Here is a 27,016-nt window from a genome sequence, read left to right on the forward strand (position 1 = left end):
CGACGGCGGGGAGGGCTGCCGGGCCAGACGCGGCGGCCATGGCGGGGCGGGCGGCGGTCCCTCTGCCGCAGCGTCTCCTTCTCCTCCTCCTGCGGGCCGGCGGCGGCGAAGCAGGCAGGCCGGGTGCCTAAGGATGAGCGCTGCCGAGTCGACGCGGCGCTAACGGGAGGCTCAACTGCCGGCCACCGAGCGTACCGGGCGAGTACCGCGGAGCCACCCCCTGTTCCGTCCAGGAGCAGCGCAGAGCTGCAGCGGCGGCAGCGGGAGGCGGCGGAGCAGGTGCGCGCCCCAGCCGGACAGGCCCCTCTGCCCCCCCGGCACCAGGTTCATTTTCCCGGTGTGCCGCCCCGCAGCCAGGGCCCGCCTCGCCGCAGCGGCACGGAGCTGGGCAGGAGGGCCCGGCGGGGTGGAGCAGCAGTGCGGCCTTGCGGCGGGAGGGCCCTTGGCGGGTTGGGGTTGGGCTGCCTTGAGGGGTAGGGCCTTGTCCCTGATGCCCTCCGTGCCTGCGACCGATTCCCCTCACAGAGAACACGGCTCTCTGCACAAGGGAGAGAGGAATACATCCTGGGGACGTGTTCAGGGGGAAATGGTGGTGGCTTCAGCAAGTGATGTACAAGAGGAGGCTGAAGAGTTTGTTCAGCTTGAAAAAAAGAGAAAGCTAAGGGTGATACTGCTCGTTCTAGGTGCCAGCGAAACATTTTAGAGAAAACAGACAACTTCTACTCAGAACACAATGAAGAAAAGAAGCCCTACACTATGTAGCTTCCATTTTCTCTGTGAGAGTTTATTTCACTTTAGACCTATTCCTGCTTTTCTAAATCTGAGTACCAAGCAAACTCTTTTTTTCAGTTAGAAAAGCAGAAAATGGAAACCAAAATTATTTAAGATCCTATTTATTGAATAAGAACATTAAAAACTCTGATCCCCTTCACTATCCCCAGGTGAGGTCAAATTAGTAGGAGATAATTTTCTTGCTCACATCCCACTGTTTTCTTTCAACCTTTCCAGTACAGCAGATCTTACTCAAATCTTTAGTCAGCTTCCTGGTTTTCTCTTTTTTCCTCCTTTTCTAAACTGCCTCCTTAACACTGCACCACTACCCAAAAAAGAGTAAGAAAGGAAAACCTCTGTCAGCAGTTTTAATTCAGTAGAGTCAACAGATTTCTTTGTGTCTGAGACACGTGGGTTTTTATAGTTTAAGCTTACATTATTGATATGCTTAACAACAGAGTTTTAAAATGGTTTAAACTGAACATTGCTAATGAGGGACCTTTCCCTCTTTCTTTATGTTTCTGGGTGGTTACATTTTGACAAGAAGACAACAGCGAAGGATTTACTTAGCTTTTCCTCTCAGAGTTACTGTTTCATGACTTCTCTTCTTACAGATTGAGAAACTGAAGCAGGAGCTGATCTATTTGAAACATCGGAGCGCAAAGAAGACGCTGCAGCTGGTGAATTAACTTTTTTTCCTCAGTGGGATCTTCTGCAGGCCAAAAATTAGTTCTGATTTCAGTATGAGGAACAAGCTTGAGCAGTTAACTGCTTCAGTTTTGATTGCAAACTGCTGCATGAAGAAAAGAACTTGAAAAAACAGTGGTGATGCAGGAGTACCCGATGACTTTGTAGTATTATTTCAGATAATAGTAGGAATATTTAATAGCACTGAATAGTATAGGAAACAGATGGGTAATGGTGAGTCAGAGGGCACAGCAAAAAACATGTTTTCATTTTATGATATACAGTAGTACTTGAAATTCTTTCATAGTTCTGCTTCATTCATTTACTGTTGAGCCAAGAATTTTTAAAGAGAACTGAGAAAATTATTATTTATTTGGCTTCAGTACAAAACACAGAAATGTGCTCATCTGCACTTCAAGAAAGTGATGCCCCATCAAGTGGACTCCACAATAAACTTTTTCTCAGTCTCAGATTTATGAAGAGCAGAAAAGCTATAGATGGTAGATGAGATGGGTTGACTCTGGCTAGATGTCAGGTGCCCACCAAAGCTGCTCTATCACTCCCTTCCTCAGCTTGAGCAGGGTAGAGAAAATTTAACAAAAAGGTCATGGATAGAGATAAGGATAGGAAGATCACTTAGTAGTTACTGTCATGGGCAGAACAGAGACTTCAGAGAAATTAATTTAATTTGCTGTCAATCAAATCAGAGTATGATAATAAGAAATACACACAAAACTTTAAAAAACCTTCCCTCCCTGCATCTCTTTTTCCTGGCCTTAACTTCACTCCTGATTTCTTCTACCTCCCCCCCCTAAACAGCATAGAAGGATGGGGCTTGAGGGTTATGGTCAGATCATCATGATGTTGCCTATGCCACTCCTTCCTCTTTGCTGTCTTCCCCTGCTCCAGAGTGGTGTCTCTCCCATGGGAGACAGTTCTCCATTAATTTCTCCCAATGGGGGTCCTTCCCATGGGCTTCTGCTTGGGTCCCTTCCATGGAGTGTAGTTCTCCAAGAACAGGCTATTCTAGTGTGGGGGAGTCAAGTCCTGCCAGCAAACCTGCTCCAGGGTGAGGTCCTCTCTCCATAGGCTCACAGGTCATATCAGGATCCTGCTCCCAGCCATGGGCTTCCCACGGGGTCACAGCCTCCTTTGGACATCCACCTGCTCCACCATCCATCTCCATGTGCTGCAGGGGCACAACCTGCCTGACCATGGGCATTGCCTTGGGCTGCAGGGGAATCTCTGCTCTGGTACCTGGAGCACCTCCTGCCTTCCTTCCTGCACTGATCTCAGTAATCTGCAGGGTTGTTTTCTCACATATTCACGCTTCTCTCCCCACTGCAGCTTTTCCCTTCTTAAACATGGTATCCACTTGTAGCCCCCCTGCTACCAACACCTTGCCATGCAAACCCAGTTACAGTGATACTATTGCTTTAAACTTACTGTTCATTTTTAGACTTCTTATTTCACTGGAGGGTAGCTTCTCCTGAGTTTGCAGTATTTCTTTCAATTATTAATTCCTTGTGTTTTATAAAACACTGCAGCTTGGTATAATTTCAGACATTTCGGTTGTGTGTGCTCTGTCTTATATGTTACAGTGTTTGATGATTGGTTTCTCTCATTTAGTTTTCTTTTTATTGAGAACTTCCTGATTTACAGACAGACTACTATGCCCAACAAATAAAAGAACTGGAAATGAAAATTTCAGAAAAAAGTCAGAGAATTTGGCCAAATTAAATTAGAACCAAAATCAGTAAAGGAGATCTGCAGGGAGAAAAGATCTATGGAAAAAGAGCTGGAAGATGTAAGTTTGTCATAAATATGTGCTTGCAATATCTATTTAAAAAAGAAACTTTTCTGTCTGCATGGCAGCTGAGAGTTTGGGTGTGGTAGAGAACAGACATGTGTGATACACTGTATTGTTTTCTTTACAGTTCACAGAGTGAGGAAAAGCCCTACCTGATAAAACGCAAGTTCTGTAGCCAGAGCTCACTTCTGTAATGGTCCATGGCTGTAGGGTTGTTTTTGTTGTTTTGTTTGGTTGGGGTTTTTTACACAATAATGTGGAATCATGAAAACATGTATGTGGATGCATTAGAGCATCTAGCACACGCTTTTGAGTTTTGTATGGATGAGCTAGCAATGGACTATAAGCAGTGTAAGTCTGATTTGTCACTGGTCAGCTCAGTTAGGATGTAAATGCCAGTATTGTATCATCTTTCCAATCACACAAGCCATTTAGGATATCAAACTAGTGACTATATTTCACAAAGCACTTATACTGCACATCCTAATCAGAGGTACTTTGGAGCAATAATACAAATATTATGTAGTAGTATTGCTTGTAAAACACTTCAGTCTGGGATAAAAAAGCATCCCAGCTGACAGATGAAAACCGTCCTCAAGCAATGCGAGTGGTGCAGTCTACTGGATTTTTTTTTTTGCAACTACAAGAAGGGGCTTAGAAACAGAACCGTGGAGATGAATGGTCAACAGCATTTTGGATTATTAATATATACTGTATTTAAGCTATTAAATGTGAGTTACTCAGACATTTTTTAAAGAATGCTTGGGGTGTTGGACTTCAAAGTAAAGTAGAGCACTGGGCAGTGGCAGAGTGGTGTGTGAATGATTGTCAGTGATGTGAAAACACAGGCACAGGTGAACTGCATAGGGGCAGCAAAACAATAATGCAAGTCAGAAGGTTAAGTGACTTCTATAGGTTGTGTAAAAATTTGATTAACACCATGGCAGTGCTAGGAAAGACTGCCAAGTTCCTTCTTGAAGACCACATCCACACTTCTAGTTATATGGCTGAAATAAAGCACTGTTATTTAAAAAAAAAAATCATTTTTATCAAAGTTAAAAGAGGGTGTGGAAGTTTCAAACAGGAGACATAAAGTGACTGTGGGGTTGGAGAATAGGTTTCCTGTAAAAAAGGTAAAGACTGACAAGTACTTAAACTTTATTAGAACAAAATTACTTCTGCCACAGACTAGTCTCATTTATATAGTTTCCACAGTTCTTTACCCAGCACTTCACTTCACTTCACTTCACTTCACTTCACTTCACTTCACTTCACTTCACTTCACTTCACTTCACTTCACTTCACTTCACTTCACTTCACTTCACTTGTGATGCCAGTGTGATGAATGAGTTGGAGGCTAGGTGCAGCTTTCCAAAGAAAAACATGGGATGTCAGTATCCCAGAGAGGCTATATTCTCCACTCCTGTTGGGAACTTCAGAGTCCTTAGGGGTTCATTATACCTCTAGTAAGACATTGTGTGAGCTAAAAACTGTGGGAGTGGTTTTAGGATTTATACTCTCAGAATTCAGCTTCAGCGCCACGTCTCATACAAAATCTAAACAGGCTTCTCTTCCTTTCAGAAAAGACCAGGAGAAGATGTTGAGGAAAAGCAAATAATGATGACAGAGACCACCCAGAATGAGGATATTTTGTAAGAAATATTTCCTTTTCCTGTTTTTCTACTTTACAAAACCATTTTAGCACTGGTGTTCTAAAACAAGTCGCCCATATTACTATGCAGGTTTGAAGGGCAAAATCAGTGATGACCAAGGCTGTTTTTATATTTCAAATGCCAAGATGATCTCAGCACTTACATTTAAACTATAAGACTTGTGCTGGTTCCAGGGGAGAACTGGAGGTAATTATCCCAATAGTACCACTGTTTTCTGCATTCTCAGTCCAGACACAGGACTAAAAGCAAAGCTATTAAACTAAACTTGGTACAGACCTGTAAGGATTTTATGGCTTAGTTTCTGGAATAAGGACACAAATACTGATTTAATATAAAAAAGCAAGAAAGATTGTGACTAAAGCTCTTGAATTTTGTTTCTTTACAGGCAGCTAAACAGCACTGAGAGAGAGGTGTTTAAGGAAAATGTTTGTCTTCACAGTGAATTTGCTACCCAGCTCAAAGAAATAATGGAATTGCAGAAAATCAAACAGAAGTTAGAAGAGGAAAACACTCTTCTGTTACAGGAGAAGGTTTCTGAACTGGTTTTACTTCAGTTTCATTCTCCTCCAGGGAGGCCTACATCTGTATACAGATGTAAATTTACTGAGACTACCTCTCCGTGGTCAGATGCCTCTGCAGTTACTGAATTCAGTTATTTGAAGAAGAGCTTTTATTATATCTTAATTATTGAGGAGAAAGAAGGAAGGGTTTCCTATGCTAGCCCAGTAAGAATACGTCTCTCTGTGATGTAGCTTTCTTTATCTGGCTTCTCTTGTAAACAAAAATGTGATGCCAGTGAAGTATTCCTTCTCCATTGTGAAGGTACCAGTGTATTTACTATGAAAAAGTAGTATCTGGGGGGAAAAAAAGTATTGGGGAAAAAAACCAACCACCCCAGTTTTGGTGCAAATGAAAGAAAAGCCCAAATAATTTATTCTCATATTTTAGGAAACCAATGAGGGTTTGATTCAAAAAAAGAGCCTACAGATCAATTGCCAGAAAGCAGAAAATTGAAGATCTGCAGCACAAAGTGGAAAAGCTGGAGATGGCCTTATATCGCATGAGCAAGAATCTGTGAGAGAGGCCCAGAAAACACAGCATCAGGTGCTGATAGAAAACCAGGCAAGCATGGTGGAGATCAAGAAAACTGCAGCAGCTACTAGAGATGAAGGATCGGGAGATGAACCGAGTGAAGAAACTAGCCCGAATATCATAAATGAGAGAACTGAGGTGGAAAGGTTCTTCCTAGATGCTCTGGAACACGTGAAACAGGAGATCGTATCCAATAGAAAGCAGTATAAGAAAAAAGCCCAAACTGCCTATTACAAAAAAATGATGGAGGCATGTGCAGGGAAGGAAGAATTTCCCAAAATCAAAACATTCAAAAGCAACATAAATAGCACAAATAGTGTATACAGAGACCTAGAAGAAGCAGAAAAACACTACTGGTATTGAAATATCAACATCTAGTGTCTATTGTCCTAGAACAACTCAGAAAACCCTTTCTGTGATAATATTGTCTAGATTTGGAATGCCTTGCATTTTAAGCCATAAAGTTAGGGTCCCTCATAGCTGAATTTTGCATACATCCTTGAAGAGAGATCAAAATTATTTTACTCCCAAATAAAATGTTTGGTTAGTACACATTGACTATTGAATAACCTAGCGACACACAATCAGTTGCAATGCCTTGTTCCACTGGGGTTATCTTATCTCAAAAATGATGTAGCAGAAATACTGCATGAAAAAACAGAGGTAAAAGTTGTTATAGAGATCTTGGAGCAGGAGAAAGGGGAGACTGGAACCCAGAATGCAAGTTGGTCATACATATTAATCCTTTTATGTTTAAACAGGAAAAACAAAGGAAGGGCAATGTGCTTGGAATTAATACAAGTTAGTGCTAACTCTCCCCCTCCCAGTATTTATAGTCAGTACATGTGTAACAGAAGTAATTGGATTTGTCCTACTTAATTTAGAAAGCTTGAGATTCAGAGGTTGAAAAGACAGTGCTGTATGTTCAGATTTATTTTTTGTTTACATGCTATGAATAGCTGAAGAAGAGCAACGCAAAACTAGAATTTAAAACCTGCTTTGTACATACAGAATCCATGAGATATGCTTTTGAAATTTTATTTTATACATTGATTTTTTTCTGTGTTTTTCAGGGAAAAGAAACAGTTTAAAAAAGTGGATATCAGTGAGCTGACATGGGAACAAAAAGAACATGTTCTGCGATTGCTTTTTGCCAAAATGAATGGCAGAAGTCCATGGTAATACTTTGTTTCTTCAGCAGGTGAATCCCTGTTACAGGAACTGGCCTGTTACTCCAAATCAAGGAATTCCAAGAAACTCTGAATCTAACAGAAAAATCTAGCTCTGTTGCTTAGTGTGAAATATTTTAACCTTCTGAAAAAGTTGATATATGATTTGCTAATTTCAGACATGCTCCAAAATATACTGTTAGGTCTTTCTGTGTAGTTTCAAAAGAAAAGCAAGCAGAAATAAATTTTAGTAGTGCTGAGGAAGACAGAGAATTAATTTTGCACAGTGCAGTGAGTTTAATTAATTTAATTAATTTAAATCCTTTTATCAGTATTTGCCAACATACAATAGCACGCATAAAGCTGTAGAGAATGAGTTTGTGGAATGGGATACGAACCCTTTATTTTAATTTGACTTATGTTTAAATCCATTTTTTTTAAGAAAACAATTTTTTTATTTGTTTATTTCTCTTCATTCCCCTTTAATTGTAACGATTTTGCCACAAAACAGAGAATTCTATAACAAACTGAACTCATGTTTGATTTCTAGTGCTGTTTTTGTAGTGTACTGCAATAGCTCTGGTGCCCTAGCATTTCCTCCTTGCTTGCTGTTTGTTTTAGATTTTGTCAAGAGACTAGAATCCTGGCTGAGCATAAATCACCATTAGATGAGAATTATTTTGGTCTTGTGTCTTCCTCACAGGAAACACACCAGAGTTTCGCCTACTTCAGTTCCAGCTCCTGATGATACTAAAGATGAAAGCAGAATTGGGTAAGATACTAAGTTACGCCAGTTCCTCAGCCCTGTTATATGTAAATGGATGCCATTACCTCTCTATCATCCATCCACCTAAGTATATTTTGTTTGTTCTGGAGGTGTATGTTAGTGTGTCAACATACAAATCCATGTGTGTATGGCAAGAGAGAGGAATTTTGTATTTTTGGAATTGTTTGGTCATGTTGATCTTTTAGCAGCGGGCATTTAGACTTGGATCTCATGAAAAAAATTAATCTTGCACCCCCTCAAAGCCTGCTCTTCTTGAAAAGAAGCTTTATTATTTCTGAAGGAGTCTCTGGTGAAAGGCCATTAGCATACAAGGAGATGCATTTTCAGCTAGCACAAGGAGTTTTAATTAAAATATAAAATCCAGTAATCTTACTTTGCATGGAGTGTAGGATCACTTGGAGTGAATGGACCACAATGAAGATTAATGTACCTGATTTTGAGATAAAAACTCAGATGCAACCTTATAACTAATTGTAACACTTAAAGGAAAGCAATATTGACTTACCCTGGCTAAATAAACTGGGGGGGATTCTGGCATATCATCATGGGGCCTCAGGTCAGACATGAGGCAGTCATGCACATAAACCAAAATATAATACTCAAGACATTGAATGGCTACATTAAGTTCATTAGCAGGAGCCCTGGATGGCTTTATATGAAAAAATGAGAGTCAACTCCTTTGGAGAGACAGATGGCCACTTCTGGAAATGGGAGTAGAAGTTAGTTGTAGCCCTTTTTTGCACAAACAAGGAAAAAAATTAGGAGCTGAAGTCACAGGGTTTGATTCTGAACTAAACATTATGTTTGTTTAAACATCATGTTTGTTATTTTAACATATTTTTTGGATTAATAGTATCAACTAGCTTTGTGAATTTAAACTGCAGTGCCTTCTAGGCAAGAAACTAGATAGGAGGCAAAGGTTTGACTATAAAATTGTATTTTAATAGACTATACTTTTGAATAATATGGAGGATATATATTGTTTAGCTGAATTTTTCATAGTGAAGATTGACATAAAAAGGAAAATAAACAGGTGGATGGAAAACAGTAACAGCAGTAAGATGAGACAGGTACATCATGATCAGTCAGCATCTGCAGCTTGAGCTAAAAAGGTATTTCATTTACTAAGAAAGGCAGATGCAAGATTGGTATTTCTAGTAAAATTATTTAAAACAATCTGTTCACAAAAGGCTGTTGGAAAATGCAGATAATCAGAAAAGGTGTTTGCACTCAAATGGAAAGATTTTACAAGTGTCTAGAACGGGTCTGGAGAAAGTGCAGGCATACTCCTGCAGTTCTTCAGGTAACAGGTAAGCTTGATAATAGACTGATTTTGTTACAAGAGAAGCTGCATTTAGTATTTCTAAAGGAGAGGAATAATGGGTTTTAATAGGACAACAGAGAAGTAAGAATAGCAATAGTGAATAAGAGGAAAATTAAGGCCTTTTGAAAGTGGATGACTGTAGGCAATACTAGAGGCTGTTTATTAGTATTTACTTTCCTAGGTACATGAATGAATGCCAATGTCTTAAGGGCAATTTACCTAGAATATTTTACTTCTGCAGCACAAAAAATTGTTCTACCAATTTAACCTGCATTACACAGCAGGCTGAATTACCAGATTCAGATGTTGCCACCACAGACAGAGTAAGGCAGCAGTATGCTTTGCATGAGCAACAGCCACAGCAATTACCAGCTCATCTGTACTTTTAATTTTGGAAGTTATCTTGTGAGCAAAGCTGTGAATTCTAAAATCCCCTGCTTGCTACACTACTGCTTTGATTAAACATTTGAAATCCATCTGAAATACAGTTATTTTCCTCATTCTTAAACAAAACATTTTATTTTTTCCCAAGCCAGAAGCTCACATTACCCTGTACAAAGCATTAGTTGAGCTAGTGGATTTGCACTGGTGGTGAGAACTCTGTATATATGTGTTGCTATAATTTGATGGAGATATGTTTTCAGTTTGAAATAAACTTTCCCTTATTTATGTGAAGCTTAAGAGCTTTTGTGAGCAAAAAATGTACATGTGGAAACAGAAACAAGGCACTCCTTGAAATGCTGTGTAAGGAAATTGCTACAGAGTTCCTTGAGTTACTGTGAAAGGAAGATGTGTGGGAAGGGTTATGGGATTCACAGATCAGCCACTGTGAGGAAAGGAATAAAGTCAACATTACACCTATCTAGTGTCTTACCAAGGAACAGTCATATTCTGCAGAAATGTATTAACATGTTTTTAATTCATAATCAAATTGCAAGGTGAGAATTTCCAGCACAGGGAAAAAAAAAAAAGACACAAACATTAGTGAATGCACAGTGATTGCACTAATACATAACTGTCAGTTACATGGTCTCTTTATCAGAAGGCAGGATACAAAGTGTTCACATTTAGGCTATTTAATTAGAACAAGTAATGGTTACAATTATTAGAATAATATTATTTTCCATAGGTGCTTGAATGAGTTCCCTGCAGATCCTTCATGGCTGCATCATCTTCCAAGAAACAGGAATAAAAGTGCAAGCTCTTCGGCTCCAAATGCAGATTTTTAAAAATGGGTACACCAAATCTCCTCCTACTCCCATAATGGGACTTGCAGTCCCTACAGAATGTGACTGTGTGTTTGGACAAATGTGACAAGGAGTCAGTTAATCAACACAAAAAGTACTGCTATGGTCAGGGAAAGAAACGAACAGAACAGGCCTATCTGCTTTGTGATTAAAAACCATGTTCTTTCCCCCTGCTGACCTCTCTACTTACTCTTTTGTTCACCCAGACCCACATGATGCTGTGACAAGAAGATACATATGTACATGCTTATGTTTCTGCTTTCAGTTTTATTGTGTTACAATATAACTGTAGGCACATCTATTAGCAGAGTAAAAAGGCACCAAATAACTTCTACATATGACAAAACCGACATTGAACCGGAGAATAGAAGCCAAATGCACAAAAAACCCAGAAGTTTTCAGAGGCAGACTGAAGGTCACTTTACGATATAGGAATTTCTTTCATTATCAGACAAGCAATCAAACACACTTTCCTGAAAAATTCTTGGAAGCTACTCTCCAAGTGTTTTGGAAACAGCTCAACAGATGAAAGACTGACATCTTCAACTCCCAAATTTGCCGGCTTCCTTGTAGGTAAAGTCACTTCTATGAGACAACGAAAGTGTCCTAGTTATGTCACTCAAAGTGAGTAGTCATCTTTGAGTAAGGTGAACTCAAAATCTTAGCATGTAAGATAAAGAGGTAAATAAAACTGCTACCAGATGTAGCCAGGAGTGAGTCACTAAGGCTAAAGACATTGTAGAAATCAGAGTAATGTTCAAGTTCAGAGGGTATGGAAAGAAACACAAGTTAAGACCAATCTCACTGTCTGCCCTTTCAGTTAGATAAAGTTGTTTCCCCTGTCCTAGGTTATAGAAAAAGAAATTGAGTTCTGCTAGCCAAAAAAAAAGACAGTAACAGAAAACTCAAGATGACTGTGTGTTACATAAGCCTGCCTGATCTGCACAGACACAGAAGACATTGAGAAAGTGGAGCTTTTTATTAATTTCTAAGAAAATGATAGTCCAGACAAAACTGTAAAGTGCAGCACAGAAGGAGAAGGATACCAAACCCAGCATTTGTAAAGGCTGATTCAGTTGCCCATAGTTGGCATAACCACGGCAGGCTTGGTAACGGTGGCATCTTCCTCTTTCCATTGAGAAATGATAGTTTTCATCTGTGTGTAGAACTGCACTCCCTGGTAGAAAGGAGAGACACAAGGATCATGTTTGGCCTCAAGAATTCTTCAGGTCTGCACCAGCAGTTGTTGCTGTTTGTGCACAGAGATGAGTTTTTTTCTGTGGGAACAATTCCTGTCAGCCTCTTGCTTTTCCCAGTTCCTGAAGATTCTGGTTCTGTGAGAAAACTTGCTACTTAGATCTTCCTGCCTTCTCAACTCTCCTAAAAGACAGCTTGCTTCCTTATATTAAAGGAAGAAAAAGAATTGTCTATTGTAACAGACATTATGATGGCTATAGTCTGAACTGGTGTTCAATTTCCTGGCTGAGATGGCTTCCCCCCTGTCATTTATAATGTGGTTTATCACAACGCTATTAACGCAACAGAGTACTCTGAATCAGCTAAGTTACCTGCTTGCCATAGAAATTGGTGTCTCCTCTGAAGGAAGCACGAGAGCCAGTGAAAGAAAACATGGGCAGAGGTACTGGAATTGGAACGTTGACACCCACCTAAACCAAAGGAAAGCTGCCATATTAATCCCAAGAAGTAGCAGACGGTAGAACACTCTCCAAAAGCTAATGTATTTTCTTCCCTTAGAACACTACCCGAGGTACTGTTGGTTGAGTAGTCAGTGATGAGTCACAGCAGGTGGATGGCTACCCACTGTAAATGGTGAGTAATAATAGCAACAATTCTAGCTTGAACATACCTGACCCACATCTACTAAGTGTGAATATTTCCGAGCTGTGGCTCCATTGGTGGTGAAGATTGCAGTTCCATTTCCATAGGGGTTATTGTTCACCATCTCAATGGCATCATCCAAAGTGTCTGCTTCCAGAACCACTAAGACAGGCCCAAAGATTTCCTCTTTATAGCAAGTCATGTTTGGCTGCCAAGAGAAACAGCAGAAAAAGCAGCTTGTATGTAGGATATAAAAAACAGGATATAATACAAACGTCCTAGGAAACAGGATACAATGTACACACTGCAATATACACATTGTGTACAATATACACAATGCCGCTAGTGCGCAGGATATTCCTAGGATCACCCTTCATACTGCATTGCCACTGGACTTCCTTCAGTCCTTGCCTTTCACCATTTCCCATACACTGCCATCCATCCAGTCCACTAGAGAGGGTACCACTTTACATCTCCAAAGCACTTTCTGCTTTTACTGCCTGCCCAGCCTCACTTATGGAGGCTCATTAAGACCAGGATTAATTCAGGATAGCTTACTTCAGTTCTTGTTGACAAAGTGATTAGAACCTGTTACGCTTTCCAACTCAGTGTCTTGATAATTAGCGACATCTGACAAATACAAAAACAGCAGCTGGAGAGTGCTTTAATCACTAATAGCTAATGCAGCAAACTATAAAACATGCATTTGACCAGTTTTAAGTTTTATGTGGCTTACCATATTATTAACCACTGTGTGAGAAAACTTAAGATTCACAAAATGTCAGTGAAACTTTTACTTTTGAATACCTAACAATATTTATGACACACACAGGAAAGTGAAGTATTTAAAGACATCTAATGAAACTAAGCAAGAAAATTCTGATAGTTAAAACCGTGAATTATATAACAATAAAATCAATAAAATACTAAAAAATATGAAGTAAAATAGCAGAATTATGAAGACTGGTTTGATATCATGGAATCACCAAATGGCCCAAAAAAACCTGAATGCTAAATATTGAGGAAATATTACCAGCTAACTACATAAACATAAAAGAATTAACTTAGGTTTGAAAACTCATATGGATGTGTACCTGGAGAGGAATATTCCCCTATGGTAGTTTCAATCTGTTGAACACCACATGTTATATTAAGAGGCTGGCTCAACAAGGTTGTGAACACATTCAACAACAAAGAGATTTTGTACCTTATCCTATATTATTCCTGTGAAGATTGCCACAAATATTTAACTTTTTTTTTTTCTTAAGCTGCAAAAGCAGTAAATTGCAAAGAGCAAGAATGAAAATTGTAAGTTTGACTGTTCATCATGCTCTTCCTTAGGTAGCTGCTGCTGGCCATTACTATGGGCCATACACCATGCTCAGTGGACATTTAGTTTAACACAATAAAAACTGCCCATTATCTCTTTTCAGTAGGCTGCATTCTGTTCAAGTTAAGATCATTAACCTCATTCAGAGTATGTTATGCTACTGCAAATTCTTTTATCAGCTCCACAATGGCATTACTATGAGCACTTCACAGGGATTCTAAAAGGGAATGCTGAGCCATTTACAGACTTCCTACATCGTGATTATTAATCACTGGCTGATTTGGCTAACCCATTTTTTAAGTGACCCTGCAGTATAGGCTTTGGTCATCTTACCCTGACATTGGCAAGGATTGTTGGTCCAACAAAATTGCCATTTTCATAGCCCTTCACTTTGATATTGCGTCCATCCAGAAGAAGCCTGGCACCTTCTTTTACTCCTTTCTCAATCAGATGGCAAACCCGTTCCTTAGCCTGGGGACTGATTAGAGGCCCGAGATCTGCTCCAGGCTGGTCTCCTGTGAAGAGGCAGAGACAACAAGTTTTAACCCTGACAGATTCTTCCTCATAGGCATCATGGAGGGATATCTACACTATCAGGAAAATATCTGAAAATCCTCATGTTTCTGAGACACAGAACAAAGCTCTGAGACATTAGTAAATGGGTAATAGCCTCCAACTCTCTCAGAAAGGAAACTTTTCCCCTTTACAGGAATTTATTGAACATAAACAAAAGACAATTATCCTAGAACTAGTAAGTCTAGTTTTTTGGAAATACTTGTTTCCATTTTTCCTTTTAATCGCAAAGTTACTACAAACCGGGAGGACCTCTAGGTGATGTTGCTATACAAATGGTAGGCTTGAGTTAAACCTTCAAAGCTCCAGTTAAAACAAGACCAATCCTGGGAACCTTGCATCACAGTCACACTGTTAAGCCTTCCTACACATTCCTAGCTCCCAAGTCGAGGGCTATGTTTCCCAATCCAAACAACCTGCTAGGTCTTACCCTTAACACATCAAATCTCTGGTGCCAATAGCTTCAAGGGACACCCATAGTAGGGCAAATACACTGACCTAAAAAGTTACAGTTGTACAGAAGTGCAGTACCTTGTAAGAAATTATCACAGTCTGTACCTGCATTTACACGTAGATTTTTGGCTCTGTCCACAAGCTCTGGCAGCCATTTCTGAGCTTCTCCCACTAGAATTGCTGTAGACAGGGCCATGCAGCGTTGGCCAGCTGCTCCAAAAGCAGCTCCAACCAGCTGGTTCAAGGTGTTCTCTTTATTGGCATCAGGCATCACCACACCGTGGTTCTTGGCTCCCTGAAACAACAAATCCAGTCTCCCATTATTAATCACTCCAGCCCACTTCTTTAGTTCTCTGGCAGTGTCTTCATACAGTAGCTATGACTCTGCTACCAACAGGCTGACAAGAACAGCCTCATCACCTAACCATGAGTAGCAAAGTCAGCTTCTGCTGCTGAGAGGTGGTGTGGTCTCAACATTCACAGAAGACAGAGGCAGCCTATGTGCTGAACTGTGCTCCATTCAGAGGCATTACCATGTTGGCCTGGACTCTCTTGCCATTCCGGGATCCTCTCTCATAGATGTACTCGCCAGCCTGATTAGATCCCACAAAGCTGATTGCTCTGATATCCGGGTGGTCACAAATGAAATTCACAGCTTTAAATAGGAAATAATACATTATATATTGTAGTGCGCAAATGCTTCCTTCTGTCCCCATCCCCACAGAGCTAAATCTATGTATCTTTCTTCTTGTCAAAATTCCTACCTCTCTGTTTCCTACATTTGTGTCCATGCACCCCTCCACTAATTTGTCAGCATCTGTATGTCTGCACCTGTGCTCATACACCTGGCTCTCTGCCATCTCTTCACACTCTGGGCATCTCCCAAGGCTCCCCACCATGCTGACTTACTCCTGTCACTTTGTATTCTCGTGTTCTGAAGGAACTTGAGTGCTGTGGAAAATACATTAGGAACTGAGAATCTGGCATCCACTCAGTATTCATCAAGGAATTTAATTCTTGTTTAGGCTTCCTTGTGAAATCAAGGATTTATCTACTTATTTCAGCTGGAGCCTAGGTTGCTAAATAGAATTTGAGCATTACATGCCTTGGGAACTCTGAACCCAGCCCCGCAAATTTTGTTCATTATATGTAATGAAAGATTTGGTGCATGATGACAGAGAATCTCCCACTCACTTTCCCTCCCCTCCATCAAGAGGGCTGAAGCATCTGCCCAACTTCTTTAGTACCTCCACTGAATGTAACCACAACACTAAAACACCCCAGTCATCCTATTTTTACCTTCATGCTGTCCATGGATGATATTTAGGGTCCCATCAGGTGCACCAGCATCCTGAAACAGCTTAGCAAGGAACATGAGTGCTCCTGGTACACGCTCAGATGGTTTCATCAAGAAGGTGTTTCCGCAAACCATAGCCATGGGGAACATCCACAGAGGAATCATGGCTGGGAAGTTGAATGGTGCAATGCCAGCACACACACCGAGAGGCAGACGGTAGGTATAAGTGTCCATGTCTTTAGTGATGGAGGGCATGGTCTCTCCCAGTATGAGGGATGTCACACTGCAAGCATGTTCAACCACCTCTGCAGCAGAAAGGGCAACACTCCACTGGATCATCTGTAAACAATGAGTCCCCAAAATCCCTTCTCACCACTGCTTTGACCTAAACTTTTCTTCCAGTCTCTCTCCCCACAACTTAAAAACATATTGTGCTCCAGAAAATACCTTTGCTCTGCCAAGCACCATGAGCATCATTGTGAATGGATTCTCTTGAGTGTACTTTATGGCAAGGTGATAGGAGCACAGGCACAACAGCCCCAGTAAAAGAAGCACAGGTGTAAAATTAGTGTACCACCTGGAACTCAACCTTGAGAAATCTGAGCACAAGTAAGAAGTTCTTACCCCTTTACAGCAATTTGTAGTAATTCATAGGAAAAGGAAGGATCTAACAACTTGGAAGTGAATTAGAGTAACTAAATCTAAGGTAACTTTTCAGGCTTGAGTTCCAATTCCTTTTATTTCAGGAGGAGGCTGTGAATGGTGCTACATATACAGATTCCCAGAGCAATCAGTTGCTCAGGACACCTTCTCCCTTCCTATAGCTTCTCAAAGCCCCTCTTTCAACAGGAGAAGGCAGCAGCTTACGGAGGCCTCGGAACACATCTCCTTCAGCATCAGCCAAGGTCTTTCCTTGCTCAAAGGTGATGAGTTTTGAAATTTCTTTCTGGAAACAGAAAAGATGGAAGTTTGTGAATGTTAGAAAAATGTCTGCTCTTGAAACAGCGTGCAGAGATAAGAGAGTTAAACAGAGAGTGGAACATCATAATGAAGAACAAGTAGAGTCTGGGAAAGTCTACGCTGTCGGATTTGCTCCTTGTAGCTAAGAAGCCAATAAGGCACAGAGATGACATTTTAGAAAAATCATCTGTGGGTTAGCTTATATTCTACAAGCAGAAAAGGCCATCTAGGGAATCCAAACTCATAGTAACATTATTGTCCCAACTGTCTCTGTCATCTAGCACATTCTCCATCAAGGCTGAAGTTCCTCTTGTGGATTTTGGGTAAAGGAATAAATGCAGAATAATATTCCCTAAGAAGCACTGCCTCTCTGTACCCATTTGCTTAGAGAGTGCTTTGCTACTCCTCTCAATGACAGAATCTTGGTTAGTTCCTCAATCATACCAACAATGCTTCACAAAGAACACAGTCAACCCTGAGTCTCTTAGTTTAACTCCTAAAGTCAGCTGCAATGCACTCAGCAACAGCCATCACACACAGCCATGGTATCTCACCAGATTTTCTTTGATGAGTTGTTGGTAACGCAGGAAGATTTGTTGGCGACTCAAAACAGATGTTTCTGACCAGTTCCAAAAAGCCTTTTTGCAAGAAGCCACAGCTGCCTCCATCTCACTGGCTGTGGCTTTTGGTACACGGCCAACTACTTCATTTGTGGCCTGAAGGAAAAAACAAAAACTGCTGTTCAAATGCTTACTAAGGGTGTGAAAAGGGTCAGGATTCTGAGTGCAACCTCATTTCCATTTGTCTCTGGTGAAGGACTCAAACAAATGCAAATGCTACCGATTTAAGATTATTTTGCACTGCATAGCATCCAAACTCTAAATTCACTGTATTGTGGCTCAAAGACACAAGCTCTCTCAAAAGAGTGGAGCTTCAGCTGTTGGGATTTTTTACTTTGGTCTGAGTCAAATCAGCCTCTAGCAGGACTCCACATTCAGATGGCATCAAATCACACCTGCTTGATTTCACACACAGGGTGAAAGAAACTTTTTAGGAATGTGACATACTGATTACAGAGCCTTTGTATGAGCAATAAAAAATTGTTAAGTGGGGTTTAAGCTTCCTTTCCAGAGATCAGTTTTACTATGCATGGGAGATAAATGATGTCATCACTTTCCTAAGACTGACGTTTCATGTGAAAAGGAAATTGAGAAGCAATTGCACAGTGCTAAATCCATCTTAAGCTTCAAGTCTATGCCTTTCTCAAGAAATCTATGTACTTTCCTCTTTTGCCAAATGCTTGAACAGAGGAACTGACATGTGTTTTACAGTGATGGCTAATGTACAACCTGAGCTAATTTCACTTACCGGGTTATGGATATCAATCCATTCAGTAGTTTTGGACTCAACAAACTTCCCGTCAATGAAGAGTTTAGTTGTTGGCTGTGGAGGATAAAACACTGGCCAGTGAATGATCTTTGTCTCAAGATGCCCAAATACTGGTGTGCCTTATTACAGGCCACTGTATTACAGACCACTGACTGCTATGCTGCCCATTAGAGAACCTAGATCCAGTACTTACAGCAAGACCCAACTAACTGCTAAGGTTGAAATTTTCCATGCTCTCTGTCCCATTCTTCTCTTAGTTTACATCAAAATGGGCAAAACTATATCTAAAAGCAGTTATAGAAGAAATACATTGTTAGGCTTATGTTCTACCACAGCTACCAATATTTACTATAAGAAAACTGAAAAATTGCATTTCATACGTGTTCCAAAGGAAACAGTTAATAATTCACCTTGTGAGAATTCCATGTACCCATGCACTGTGTGTTTCCTTCCCATCAAACCGCTGAGTAGGTTTACCTCTCCAGCTCATAGCTAGACATAAATTTGGACTTTTCCCCATTCGCTGCAACTAGGAGCAAAGAACCTGCATCTTCTCAGTTCACAATGATTGTCCTGGAAGGCAACATGGAAAGCAGAACTTTCCAACTCCAATGCAGAGGAGAAAAAAGAAAGATTTGGAACAAGGAGGTAAATGTAGGACCAAAGGAATAGCAGGGGTAGAAACTGTAATTAGCACTGGATAAGCAACTACATTATAGAAAATGAGGAACTAAAAAAAGGAAATGAGATTGGGACTGTATAAAGAGACTGGAAACTAGGAGTTGGTATTGGGATGTAAGGGAGGCACCAGGAGTAAGCAGGAACTAGTTAATCATACCACAAAAGAATAGCTTGGGAAGAACAAAGAAGAAAGGGAAAAATATCTCCTGTGTAAAAACCAGGAATGGGACACAGCAGACCAAAATAATTGGGCCATAAAACCAAATGTAATAGGTAGAGCAGTGTGAAGAAATTAGGATGTGGAACTGTAAGAGGGAGATGAGGTTTGAGATTCTATCCAAGGTGTAATGGAGAGAGATTAGAGGAAGTAAAACTAAAACAAATGGGGATGGCTGAAGAAGTGATGACAGTGAACAGCAGGGAGAGTTGGGACATAATGAAACACCTGGACTAGACTGACAAGAGTAAAGTAAGACTGTCAATGAATGAGTAAGATTTGGGAGATCTATTGATTTGGGAGGTAACACCAGGAGTGGTAAAACAAACAAAAAAAAAGTTGCAGATGATTATGTAGCTCCAATTATACTTGGGAAAGAGAGGCAAAGTCTGTGCCTGTGAAAACACAATCCCCTCTGGAACCTTGAAGGAAGTGCAGAAAATCTAAGTCCCTGGTTTCTTGCCTGTCAGATAGGGTCTTCTAGTACTGGTCTAAAGAATCACAAACTCTCACTGCCTTCAGTCACTCCAGTAGCCCAAGTGCCACAAGCTTCTTGAACCTACGAGCTCCAGAGCTTTATGACTCCTATGAACTTCAGTGCAATGCAGTCTTCTTTCAATTTGTTTAAAAGGGATATCTAGAAAACCACACATATAAAGAAAAAACACTTGAGCAAGCCAGGAGAGTCTGAATTAAGATTGACTGTACTTCTTCCATAAGATCACCACCATTTTCCTGTGGAGAATGAGCCTAGCATGGGAACAAGGACTATACTAAAGCTGACTACTTGAAGAATCATGATTTATCTGTTCAGAACTTCAAGAGTGGACAGCCATGGGTACCAGAAGTAAAAAAACCACTGTAATTGCTAAAGTTGTTTGATACTACCCAGGGGAAATAAAATCCTCTCTCTTCCATAATCAGATATGATGCCTTCCCACACAGCTTGAAACAATCTTTTTTATGCATCACCAGTATTCATATAGTCTATATTAATTTTTGCTGATCTTATTAGAAAGATATCACATATGGCAAAAGATACCTAAAAATTGAGGAAAAAAGGGCTGATGTATATAGAGCACGATGAGTGCTGCCTAAGGAGCATGGAGAAAACAAACCATGACGTGATTAACTGAACCAAAGTACCATCCTTGGGTGCACCTGCAGAGCCAGGCAGGGCTCAGTACAAGAACCAAGGTGGGGTGACACGCTGTGCGGCCACTTCTCCAGAGTCCAACAAACTCAACATTGAAGTTTCTTCCTTCCCTCCGGTTGAGGACAGGGGCTCCATGCCCCGCGTAGGAGCAGCCCCACATGCTTGTTCCAGAAATACCGGAGCCACGGCGAGGGTAGCTGTGCTGTGCTGGACCCACAGCAGGAGCCCCGAGGGCAGCCTTTGGCCGGCTGCTGAGGGCAGCGGCAGCACCCGCGGCTTTCCCGCGCCCCTGCTACGCCCCTGGCATCCCCAATTCCCCCCGCCGGCTCCGCTCCGCGGGACGGGCACTCACCACCGAGGAGGAGGAGGCAGCGGCTGAAGTGACCCAGGGGGCACCGACTCTCCTCGGCAGCTGAACGGGAAAGGAAGCAGAGATGATCCCGGGGCCGTAGGGCTCTGGACGGTCCGCAAGTCTGGCCGGCACCCACCCACCCACCCAGCCCCCCCGCCGGGAGCCACAACCTACTCCCTGCAGGGGACCGCCCCACTGACGGGACATCGGGGCCAGGCGGGCCGTGCCCACCCCCCCTCTGCTTCTCGCCCCGGGTCCCCCTCCGAGCCGCGGGAGCCGCTGCGGGGTCGGGGCCGTCTCACCCTCAGCGCCACGCGCCGCCCGCCCCACGCGCCGCGCGCCACCACTGCCACTGCCGCCGCCATCCCGGCCGAGGGTCGCTGCACCGCGGACCGCGACAGCGCCCACGCCCCCCGCCCCCCGCCCCCCGCCCCCCGACTCGGACGGCGCCCCCGGGCGCTCATTGGCCTCTCGCCCACCGGCCCCGCCCGCTCCGCTCCCCCCTCCGGCGGGGCCCGGCGCCCCGCAACCAATCGTCCTCTGCAAACCCGTCACCCCCTCCCACCTCCCGCCCCGCCCCCCGTGCAGGGCCGTGGATTGGTCGGGGGAGCTGAGCCGCCCTGGGGCCGCCAGACCCCGCACTGCCCGAGCACGGCCCCGCGGCGACACCTCCTGGCGGTGGCGGCGAGAGCTGCACGTGGGGCGGGGGTTGGGTTGGGTTTTCCGGGGCTGCGAAGGCGGGGTCACGTGCCGGGGAGGGCGGGAGGACCCGCCAGGAGTCACGTGAGGCACGCAAGATGGCGGCTCCCGCAGACGGTAAGGCGCGAGACCCGGGAGCGGGGCTCTGTTTGGCTCCCGTCCCGCAGGCGGTGGTCCGTTCGCCGCACCCCAGCCCCACTTCACCCGCTCTCTGTTGCAGGCACCGACCTGGAGGCTTCGCTTCTAAGCTTCGAAAAGCTGGACCGCGCCTCCCCGGACCTGTGGCCCGAACAGCGTAAGTCCGGCGGCCCCGCGGCCGTCTGTCACCGCGGGCGGGGAGGTTTGTCCCGCCCGGTCGGTGGGGCCTGCAGGCGCTGGGAGGGATGCGGGGTCCCGCCACGGAGGCGCTCACCCCCCTTTCTGCCTTTCGTTTTCTCTCCGCAGTGCCCGGGGTTGCCGAGTTCGCTGCCTCCTTCAAGAGCGTGAGTGATCCCTGCCTCGTCTGCCGCCTTTCCTTCCCCCTTCCCGTGTGCTCGGCTCTTCCCTCCTGTCCGCTTCTCGCTTCTTTGTTCTACAAAACGTATCTCGGTGATAACTGCCGTACATGCTAGCAGAAGCCTTTTTGTTTTCTTCCATATCTCATTTACATTTTTTTTTATGTCTTGTGACACGTCACTTACTGTGAAAGAGAATTGCACCTTGGAAGAAACAAAAGATTTTAAGCTTTAGGAAGCCCCCCTTTTCATACCGGCTCTAGCTCGGGGGTGGCAATGTGCCGTTTTAAACTCTAGAAAGTGCATGGAAACCTAGAAAAAGGTTAAACCTACAGAGCATCAGCAACTTTCCTACTTTTACTGTCAGTGTAACTAGTTTTTGATACGAGTTTTCTGAATTCTAAAAGGTACACTTATCTGAGTATGAACCTTTATTTTTTTCCAAACAGCCGATAACAAGTTCTCCTCCTAAGTGGATGGCTGAATTAGAAAATGATGATATCGATATGTTAAAAGGTGAGTATGGACACAGAATAGGAACTAAAGTTGTAAAGGCAGATAAGAATTCAGTACTTAAGAGGCTTAAAACAGAGGCTGTAGTCTTCATGTTTGCAGAATCTCCTGCTTAGAATTCTCTTTATCTTATTGTGGATATACATTTTTTGATTAATCCAGTTATTTCCAAGACAGTATCTAGATGTCACTGGTAGGCTGATATAGAAGCATGCAAGGACTATTTACAGCAGTTTGGTCATTGAAGGAACTGAAATAATATTAATCTCCCACTGTATAAGCATAATGGGCATCTCCTGTAGTTTGAGAAGTGGCATGAATTTTGTAATGAGCCTTTGATCAAACTTGGTGAGCAGTGTAGACTTATTGAAGGACTTGTTCAGAGGTGCTCCACACATGTGTTTTCACTCCTAGATCCAAAATCTCTAACCGAATGATGAGGCTGTATGAACAAACTACAGGAGGGCTAGGTAACACACAGATTTGCTGTCTGTTACAGCTATTAGTCTGCAGTAAACATCCTTGAGCATGTTTTGCCTCTTGTATGAATTCCAGATAAGTTGTTCTGAGTTAAAGTGGGACCTATTAACCTTGACTTGCTGCAAGAAATTTGCTTAAACGCACATTATTAATGTGTAAGTCCCTTACATACTCTTTTGTATCTTGTTCACGTAGCAATGTGAACTTAGAGAAACTTCCGAAATATGGGACAAGTTGCTCATTGCTATCTTGGCAAATTGTGGTATAAGCCAGACCCTTGGCTGTTTTTTTCAGTAGAAAAAGCTGGGTGTTTCTCAGTATGTTAAAAACGAGTGTGGTATCATCTTGAAGTTTGAACATACTCTGCTCACTGGAAATAGATGATGTCAGAATTATGATTTGAAAGTGCTCTGTGAAGTAATAAACAGGTAAACTGTCATTAGAGGACTGTAGCTAAAATTAACACTTTTTTCTCTCAGAGTTGGGGAGCCTCACAACAGCCAACCTGATGGAAAAAGTTCGTGGCCTGCAGAACCTGGCTTATCAGCTGGGACTGGATGAATGTAAGTGCTGTATGCAGATGTGACTGACAACATTGCATGAGTGCACTAAAACATGCACTCATGGTACATTTGTAGCTGCCAAGTGTCTGATAGTTATTGACCTTTCAAAACAGGGTAACAGAGAGCCTACATGCATAGGGAAATGTCTTGGCAGAAATAATGAGAGGTCCTATGACGGTCTGGTGTTGTCTAGTGGCACATTGACTTCTGTTTCTGTCTCATTGTTAAATTAGGTAAATCAGTCACTTTGCTTAGTTTCCCACTATGATACTGTATCTCTTTCTCAATAGCTGTGGCAGTAATTCTGTGAAACTTCGTGTACTGCCTCCACAGTGAAACTTACACTTACGTGTAGGAAATTTAGTGTTTCTACTGTTTTCTGCTTCTGTAGCTGTTAATTTTTTCTATACTCAATTATGTCAGGATTGAGTACTCAAAGATTGACCTTCATCCCACTTACAGCCAATTTTATCAGTTTTTGAAGAAGGGGATGCTTTCCTCGTCATATTTAGGGCTCTGTTGCTAACAGGTTGATCCAGCTCTGAGGATTTCAAGAGGCTGTTTCTTTTAAAGCTACTTGCACAAACTGAATTTTTTTTTTTCTTTTTTTGCAGTAGTGTAGACCTTGGTTGCAGTTGCTGTTGAGCTGCCAACACCAGTTTTTAAAACTTAGAAATCTTTCACCAGTGGATAACAAATAGCAGTAATAGATCTTAAGTCTTCCTTCTGTAAACTTAGAATATCCTAATGCTTTCTTATTGACAGATCATTAGCTTATTTTAACACAGTCCCTGCATATTTATTTTACTTTCTGTGCTAACATCTGTTAAGATTGTATAAAGTGTTTAGTGGAGGAGGAGTTGGAGTGTAACATTATAAAATGGAGGCAGATACACAGAGATTGCCTGGTGATTGATTGACTTTCTCAGTTAAGCTATAGGCTTAAATGTTAGCTTTTTCTTGCTAAATGGAATTTAAGCAGATCCCGAGTTACATTGAAGCTAACAAGGGTTTTGTTTCCTTAGTGATATTTTTTGCATGCATTTCTGTTTAGTCTTGCCACAAACAAATACATATTTGTAGAAGACAAAGGGAGCAAGTGATGAACTATGAGGTCCAACAGTTATAACTTTTAGAACTGAAATACTGAATTGTCAAGATGTATGAAAGCTCTCTGTGCTTGTAACTTCTTGTCACTGAAGTTTGTTTTCCTCTAGCATACAATACATTCAGTGCTTTGTGTGTTGTGATGTACATTTATCCCAGGAAAACTAGCACAGAAATCTAGATGCTGAGGTTGAACAGGGCATCTCAGGCCTGCTTTTAACGCAATACTGTCTTTAAGTTCTTGTTGCTGTTCTCACTTACCTAATCTATAAAAGAAGAAAAATAAAAAAGCTCTGTTTTTTAAAGTTAAGGGACTTGAAGCTTTGGTCCAGAAGTGTTCGGCTGGATTAAATCTTTGTATTTTGACATGTGATCGTCCACTTGTGACTTGACTGTTAGTTGAAGCTGGCTGTCAACAGCACAGGTTTGAGGCCGCTGCTGCGCCAGTCACCTCTAGATGGCAGCGTGAGGCTTCCGATAGAAATCTTGCTTGCTTTTTTTTTTTTTTTTTTTTTTTTTTTCTGTTTAGAGATTGTCATGACTTGACGTTTCTTCTTGCCAAGCTTGTTTCTTATGACATTTCCTTCTCTGTATGTGCACTGTCTTTTTTTACAGTCTTTTCAAACGTTTTATCTCTATTGCATGTGGGAAACAATTTTGCTTCATTGTGGTAGCAACTTAATTTTCCTTCCAACTGTCCTCTTCCACATTTGATCTCAAATCCTTTATATTTTCAAAGACTCTTTTTTTTTTTGTTCCAGTTATTGATAAAACTCCGTGCAGGATTAGAGTGATTCCTGCAACACACCATGCCAAATGTATCTATTGAGTGACTTTGTGGTTATGATGTGAGGTCTGTTGTTGAACCACATCACAGCACAGTTCATGTTAATTTTGCATTAGAGTCCATTGGGCAAAGTGACATGTGAAACTGGGTACCCTTTGAAAAGTTTATTCATCAAGGTACTATTGCAACACCAAAATCTGAGCAATTGATGTAGTTTGATAAGATAATAATTACTGAATTACATGTGTTGTTTCTGTAATTCATATGAACTATCTTGCTATTTTGTCTTTAAGTGGGTTTTGTTGACAAATTTGGAATAAATTTATTGAATGTGTTGTTCACCTTCACTGCTTTAATCTAGGGAATGGTTGAATATTATTATTTGAATTCCACATTCTTTGTATATGTAATTCCTGTTCTTCGTGGCTTTTAGGCTATGGATTTCTCGGTTCCTCTTTTACTTGCTGCTTCTCATAGGTTTCTATTCTTTACAACTAACTTCCCTTCCCCTTCTATTTCCCGTAGGCCTGCCTTTACTTCCTGTAACCCTGGCTGTTTTGTTGGCTTCTGTGAATCAAATTAAATTGTTAACATATAAATTGTTTTCTTTCTAGATTAACATCTTGTTTGATTTACAGTTGTCCTCCATTTCAAAAAATAGCTACTTTTACACTCACTGCTATTTCACTGGTCCACACTTTAGGCTATATATTCTTAGGCGATTTAAGTAATTATATCTTAATTAGTGCAGAGTTCTGTGAAAGTTTTTGATTATCAGGTGATAAATCCAGCCATGTATCCAATTCTTGTAGCTTCAGTAGTATCTAATACATTTATGATTTAGTTCATACTCAGACAAGATAAATTGTTTATTTTTGGTAGGTCGTTACCTTTGTAGTTTTAAAAGACTATGGCAGTTATTCTGCAGCATTTTTTTTTTTTTTTTGGCAAGTGAGCACCCTGCTTTTTAAAAATTGTGTTTCTGACCACTGTCTGCATGATCTCATACTTTCATTTCCCTTCTACTAAGATGCAGGCCATTAAACTGCCAATAGAAGATGGATTATCTTCCATAAATCAGAACTTTATTCATACCATTTAATTTGCTCATGACTTGCACTGAAGATCTTTCTTGTGGATCAGAAAGGGTCTCCAAGAAGATCATGGTGGAATCTCTTCTTCTCTCCTCCTAGCATGGTGTTAGGTGAATTCTTGCTCACCCATGTCTGTTACTTGCAAAATAGTCTTCTCATCCATAGCATAGAATTCACCTGAAGCCTTCCTCGAATGAAAGAGGACTTTTATAACATGAATGAATAATTTACTTTTTATATATTTTTCTTTATATATATATTTTCTTTATATATATATTTTATAATAATTTTTCTTTCAAAGGATAAACTATGCTTAGCCCTCTGGTTTGTGTATTTAGTCTGTACTACATGTGCTACAAGGTAGTTTTGGAGTTGTGCAGCTTCCAGGCCTGATACCAGTTCCACAGTAGTGGTAAAAATAAAATCCTCTAAATATAAATCGTTTTTAACACCTCTTCTGAGGTATTAGCTT

At 41.6% G+C, this 27,016-nt stretch overlaps 3 protein-coding genes across 8 annotated transcripts in view; 2 read left to right on the forward strand and 1 right to left on the reverse strand.

Annotated features, from left to right (window-relative positions):
* Positions 1-48: 48 nt before the first annotated feature.
* BBOF1 (basal body orientation factor 1) lies at positions 49-10,567 on the forward strand (the record flags this gene model as incomplete). The annotated part of the gene is given in 14 exon segments (XM_030452485.1): positions 49-279; positions 1,386-1,451; positions 3,121-3,159; positions 3,161-3,265; positions 4,850-4,920; positions 5,327-5,471; positions 5,890-5,934; positions 5,936-6,005; positions 6,008-6,081; positions 6,083-6,143; positions 6,146-6,389; positions 7,107-7,211; positions 7,906-7,974; positions 10,443-10,567. Coding segments are annotated over 14 exon segments (1,425 nt in total), but the record flags the coding sequence as incomplete, so codon positions are not given.
* On the reverse strand, positions 10,214-21,214 carry ALDH6A1 (aldehyde dehydrogenase 6 family member A1). 2 transcript variants are annotated; one of them, XM_030451865.1, is made up of 12 exons: positions 21,110-21,214; positions 20,808-20,867; positions 18,381-18,455; positions 17,567-17,728; positions 16,920-16,998; positions 16,055-16,357; positions 15,289-15,410; positions 14,861-15,050; positions 14,063-14,244; positions 12,428-12,607; positions 12,129-12,227; positions 10,214-11,737 (listed from the first exon to the last, which is right to left on the reverse strand). In XM_030451865.1, exons 1-12 carry the CDS (start codon positions 21,170-21,172, stop codon positions 11,633-11,635), a joined length of 1,620 nt encoding a protein of 539 aa, XP_030307725.1. In that variant the 5' UTR covers positions 21,173-21,214; the 3' UTR covers positions 10,214-11,632. The 2 variants fall into 2 exon arrangements, with proteins under 2 accessions (XP_030307725.1, XP_030307726.1); XM_030451866.1 differs by lacking the exon at positions 12,129-12,227 and having other exon boundaries at positions 10,661-11,737; positions 21,110-21,196.
* Positions 21,215-21,384: 170 nt separating this feature from the next.
* LIN52 (lin-52 DREAM MuvB core complex component) overlaps positions 21,385-27,016 on the forward strand; it is a 42,229-nt gene continuing 36,597 nt past the window's right edge. For 2 of the 5 annotated variants that reach the window (XM_030451874.1, XM_030451878.1), the window contains exons 1-5: positions 21,550-21,623; positions 21,727-21,801; positions 21,951-21,988; positions 22,450-22,516; positions 23,473-23,556. In XM_030451874.1, coding sequence (XP_030307734.1) covers positions 21,605-21,623; positions 21,727-21,801; positions 21,951-21,988; positions 22,450-22,516; positions 23,473-23,556 — 283 coding nt within the window. In that variant the 5' untranslated portion in view covers positions 21,550-21,604. Of the gene's footprint in view, positions 21,624-21,726; positions 21,802-21,950; positions 21,989-22,449; positions 22,517-23,472; positions 23,557-24,170; positions 24,259-26,480; positions 26,510-27,016 lie in introns of those variants that run through there. The other 3 variants (XM_030451876.1, XM_030451877.1, XM_030451873.1) reach the window with 3 other exon arrangements.

The sequence above is a fragment of the Calypte anna genome, chromosome 5A (assembly GCF_003957555.1).
Source record: "Calypte anna isolate BGI_N300 chromosome 5A, bCalAnn1_v1.p, whole genome shotgun sequence".
In the NCBI taxonomy this organism is placed as follows: Eukaryota; Metazoa; Chordata; class Aves; order Apodiformes; family Trochilidae; genus Calypte; species Calypte anna.

What these genes read in the sequence shown, in the direction of transcription:
- ALDH6A1 (XM_030451865.1), bottom strand. Translation starts at nt 21,172, where the DNA reads ATGGCGGCGGCAGTGGCAGTGGTGGCGCGCGGCGCGTGGGGCGGGCGG. An exon ending in GGCGGCGCGTGGCGCTGAGG is followed by an intron (nt 20,868 to 21,109) that starts GTGAGACGGCCC and finishes TTTCCCGTTCAG; the next exon opens with CTGCCGAGGAGAGTCGGTGC. An exon ending in GGATTGATATCCATAACCCG is followed by an intron (nt 17,729 to 18,380) that starts GTAAGTGAAATT and finishes TTTTTCCTTCAG; the next exon opens with GCCACAAATGAAGTAGTTGG.